At 40.5% G+C, this 5,000-nt stretch overlaps 2 protein-coding genes across 2 annotated transcripts in view; both read left to right on the top strand.

The window, feature by feature from the left end:
* Positions 1–1,320, top strand: part of rnf14 (ring finger protein 14) — a 9,482-nt gene extending 8,162 nt beyond the window's left edge. The window contains exon 8 of the mRNA XM_060891359.1: positions 983–1,320. Coding sequence (XP_060747342.1) covers positions 983–1,034 — 52 coding nt within the window. The 3' untranslated portion in view covers positions 1,035–1,320. The remainder of the gene's footprint in view (positions 1–982) is intronic.
* Positions 1,321–3,175: 1,855 nt separating this feature from the next.
* Positions 3,176–5,000, top strand: part of endou2 (endonuclease, polyU-specific 2) — a 7,016-nt gene continuing 5,191 nt past the window's right edge. The window contains exon 1 of the mRNA XM_060891112.1: positions 3,176–3,277. Within this exon, the coding sequence (XP_060747095.1) occupies positions 3,176–3,277 (102 nt within the window). The remainder of the gene's footprint in view (positions 3,278–5,000) is intronic.

The raw sequence follows: 5,000 nt of genomic DNA, 5'->3' as shown, positions 1-5,000 counted from the left end.
CATACACCCTCATATACACCTCCACCCTCTCATACACCCTCAGATACACCTACACCCTCTCATACACCCTCACATACACCTACACCCTCTCATACACCCTCATATACATCACCCTTACATACACCTCCACCCTCATACACCCTCACATTCACCTACACCCTCTTATACACCCTCATATACACCTCCACCCTCTCATACACCCTTACATACACCTCCACCCTCATACACCCTCTCATACACCCTCACATTCACCTACACCCTCTCATACACCCTCATATACACCTCCACCCTCTCATACACCCTTACATACACCTCCACCCTCAAACACCCTCTCATACACCCTCTCATACACCTCCACCCTCTCATACACCCTCATATACACCTACACCGTCTCATACAACCTCATATACATCTCCACCCTCTCATACACCCTCATATACACCTACACCCTCTCATACACCCTCACATACACCTCCACTCTCTCATACACCCTCATATACACCTCCACCCTCTCATACACCCTTACATACACCTCCACCCTCATACACCCTCTCATACACCCTCAAATACACCTACACCCTCTCATACACCTCCACCCTCTTATACACCCTCATATGCACCTCCACCCTCTCATACACCCTCATATACACCTCCACCCTCTCATACACCCTCACATACACCTCCACCCTCTCATACTCCCTCATATACAACTCCACCCTCTTATACACTCTTGCATACACCTCCACCCTCATACACCCTCACATACACCTCCACCCTCTCATACACCCTCACATACACCTCCACCCTCTCATACACCCTCACATACACCTCTTTGCTGAAAATTTGTTTAATGTTCAGTGAAGCAGATCCAGTCATTGTTATCAGTCCTGACTGTACAGGAAGATTAAAGTGTTCTTTCTAAGAGTGCATCAGTGACATACGGTGTCTTGTCTTTTTAAAATATTTTTTGTACTTTTTCTAGATTGTTCCAGGGTGTAGACGAAGAAGAGTTTTCGAGTGATGAAGACGAGTGAAAATGAGTTGAGTGGCAGCACCTGGAGTGCAGTAAAACCTGCTCTGTTCTGCATACATCAGGATTTTCTTTTTCACAGTTTTCCAGAATCTAACGGATGATAACGGTGAAGGAGATGAAGAAAAGCTAACAGTCCAAATGGAGCTTATTGAAAGGAAGCAGTCTGTGTGAATGTTCATTACATTCTAGAGTTAAGTTCAGAAATGTCAAGAACATCGGACATGGTTTCTGTTCTGTTCTAATAATTTGTCAGTAAATGGTGGAATAAAGTTGATCTTATGAAAGTTCCTTCTTCTATTGATCATATTCTCTCTGTTCTATACAAGTCTATATTTTTCTTTGGATCCATGTACAGGTCTGTCAAGTGTCACACACTGAGAGTGACAGTCACTCATTTGGGTCTTTTCTCACACTCTCCCATCACACATTGTATTTCTCACGCAGAAAAACATTTTGACTATTTATCATATATTTAATAAGCTGCAGCACCCAAAACTTTTCAGTCCGCACCGCTGTCTCTATGGAACCAGGCAGGAACCAAGCGCGTCTCCTCTGGAGCTCTTAGTCGAGCCTGAAACTTATCAGCCAATCAAAACAAGAGGCTACACAACAGCCAATCAGAAAATAGCACTGTTGTATCTGGGTAGGATTTAATGCAACAGCCAATGAAAATAAAAACATTCATTAGTGAGGGTATTTTCGATGGTCAGTTTGAACAAAACCTCAACACGAAACAGTTTGTCTCTGTACGGGACATTGTCCTCAATCATGACACTAAAAATGTCTGGGCTTGTGCTGAACTGTTTTAAATGGGAGCAACATTACACATGATAAAGGGGTCTAAAAAGGCAACAAACACTTACAATAAACACCACCAGTCATAATCTCTCTCTCTCTCTCTCTCTCTCTCTCTCACACACACACACACACACACATTAATAAATGGAAATTTAAGAAATACTTTGTATTTGACTAAATTGTGGTCAGTGATCCTGGTGAAACACTGTTTGTTTTTGGTTTTTTTTTGGGTGGTGGCGGGGGTGGTGGGGGTGGTGGGGGTGTCCGAGGGGTTTGCTGGGTGGTTGGAAATGTCACTCTTGCCTGTCTTCAAAACTTGAGAGCCCTGTATGTATACTGTAAACTTTATTCCTGTACATCTGCTTGCCCCAATAAACCTGATTTATCTTTCATTACAACCAAAGTGTCGACTCTTTCACAAAATATGGTCACTTTTCTTTTCATCTTTTTATAATCTATTTAGAAATTGTGACTGGAATGAATAAGTGAAATGATTTAACGTGACGCTATTTTAAGTGTCTCAAATTCACATCATTCCTGACAAAATATTCTTTTTCAAACAAATCCACATGACTAAGATGTGTCTGTATATACACGTCGTTTTTTTAGAGGTCCTTTTTACTTGATTTTTATTATTTTTAAAACCTTATCCTTATAATCAATATATTAAACCTCTCATTTCAGCCTGTGGCATTAAAATGAATAAATCTTTTTTTCAATAAAAGAATGCAGCTGTTTTTCCAGCATGTGATGGGTTCAGAAGAAATGGTTGAACATTAATGTTATAATTGAGTTTACAATTTATTTATTGCTTAGGAACATTTCAAATGATCCTGTGATGTCAGTGTTATTTTATAATTATGGAGTAATCAGGTTTATTCCTCTTTAGGTTATCACACTCGTCATCTCTCAGGTTCTCAGGGTCCTGGTAAAGAAATGTTGATGTAAACTGAAACAAAAGGTGGTACAAAGACCCTCTGAGCTCATTGTAATGGAACAAACTGCTTCTGATCCTTTTGACTAGAGTTGCTGACATGTGCTCTCTCTCTCTCTCTCTCTCTCTCTCTCTCTCTCTCTCTCTCTCTCTCTCTCTCTCTCTCTCTCTCTCTCTCTCTCTCTCTCTCTCTCACACATGCTGTACTATGACACACAGCCCCTTCTGTCCACACTACACATTTAGAACTGAACACACACACACACACACATCCCTATGTGAGTCTACTGTGTTGTGTATTAATGTGAATTTCAGTGCAAATGTTTCTAAAGTGGACATAAAATTTGTACTGATGAAGATTTACTTGGTTTTTAATCAGATAACCAGAGCGTCTGTGTCCACATCACATGATGATTGAACATGACCCTGACCTGTCAGCTGTAGCGCAGGAGCTGTGGGACAACGACATCCATCGCCTGAGACCTGGGACTGACTACTGCATATCTCTGCAAGTAATAATAATAATAATAATAATAATAATAATAATAATAATAATAATAAAGGAGTATTTCTGTGTGATTTTTCAAACTAAAGTCTATCCCTGGGATCTCTAGCAGGTTTAACACATTAATTACTGTGTATGGACAAATATTTAGTAAATCCTTAGGACAGCTTTTTGTTCTTAAACAGATAAAATATCTAACCACATATTACAACCCTGTAGCTGTTATATCTGAGAAAACCAAAATGTTTTATTTAGCTTTACAAGTCCAAAGCTGTTCAGTTCCAGTTTTTTGAGATTTTGATTAAACATAATCATTAACACTGACCAAACATCACCAACTGTAACATGTTAGACGAACCCAGCACTTTCTCTTACAGCTCCAGGATCAGGAGGTTTTGGATAAACACGTTTTCTGTTCTTTCCTCAGCACATGGCTCTCTGTCTCTTGTCAGTTCATAATGTTTTATACTCCAGATGAGGTGGATAGAGATGAGATTAAAATGCTGCTTTACCTACACACCTTATATTACTTGGAGGATTTGCTAGTTTTCCTGCTCGTATTTACTGACACTGTGCTCATTTATCTGTAAAGGCTGTTTAGTGTTTAGTGTCTCTGACCTGGTAATGTTCTCTGGTGGTGTTTATATAACACAATATAACAGAATATAACAGAATATAACAGCAGCTCCTCTTAGTGCGAATGCCTTATTGCTCCTCCGGCTCTCACTGGTGTCGTTGATCCTGGCTGAAGGTAAGAAATGAGAGGATCAAACAAACTGTAAGTCATATTTTCGTATATCAAACCTCAGTGTGTCTGAATTCTCAAACCTGATTGGTCAGAATGGGTGAATTATTTCAGTGTTGGAGCTCTGCGTGCCCTTTCAGCTGTACCATTAATAACAGGTTTATATGAATGCTGTCGCTCTCTTACTCTTAACATTTCTATAAAAACAGCTCGAGACAGGGAGACATTAATTATTTAACATTAATGGAAGGAGTCTCTGTAACAGTCACTGTACTTTATAAAGTTTCCCAACTTCAAGACAAAAGTTTTTACACTTTCAGGTTTCTCTGTGTGTTTTTATTTTACTTTTATTTTGGAGAGAGAGAAAGAGCGGATGTTTATAGCTACTATATAAATAAGTGAGAACAGGATCTAACTCTTCTCTCAGATGTTTCACAGCATTAAATCTTACTATAAACTATTCAAATGTGTGAGGAGTCGTTCATTAATAAATAAATGACATGTCAATCAGTTCATCATGAACAATAGAGCAAAGCAGGAAGTTTGTCAGAAGCTTCTCACTCACTCACTCATCTTCTACCGCTTATCCGAACTACCTCAGGTCACGGGGAGCCTGTGCCTATCTCAGGCGTCATCGGGCATCAAGGCAGGATACACCCTGGACGGAGTGCCAACCCATCACAGGGCACACACACACACACACACACACACTCTCATTCACTCACGCAATCACACACTACGGACAATTTTCCAGAGATGCCAATCAACCTACCATGCATGTCTTTGGACCGGGGGAGGAAACCGGAGTACCCGGAGGAAACCCCCGAGGCACGGGGAGAACATGCAAACTCCACACACACAAGGTGGAGGCGGGAATCGAACCCCCAACCACCGTGCCCCCATGTCAGAAGCTTCAATATCAGTTATTATTCACATAGCGTCTGAAATAAAGACATACGTTTACTCCATCACCATGACTCTGTGT

The sequence above is a fragment of the Tachysurus vachellii genome, chromosome 17, assembly GCF_030014155.1.
Source record: "Tachysurus vachellii isolate PV-2020 chromosome 17, HZAU_Pvac_v1, whole genome shotgun sequence".
NCBI classification, from domain to species: domain Eukaryota; kingdom Metazoa; phylum Chordata; class Actinopteri; order Siluriformes; family Bagridae; genus Tachysurus; species Tachysurus vachellii.
Note: the sequence above shows the minus strand (reverse complement) of the source record. Positions and strands in the feature narration are given on the sequence as shown.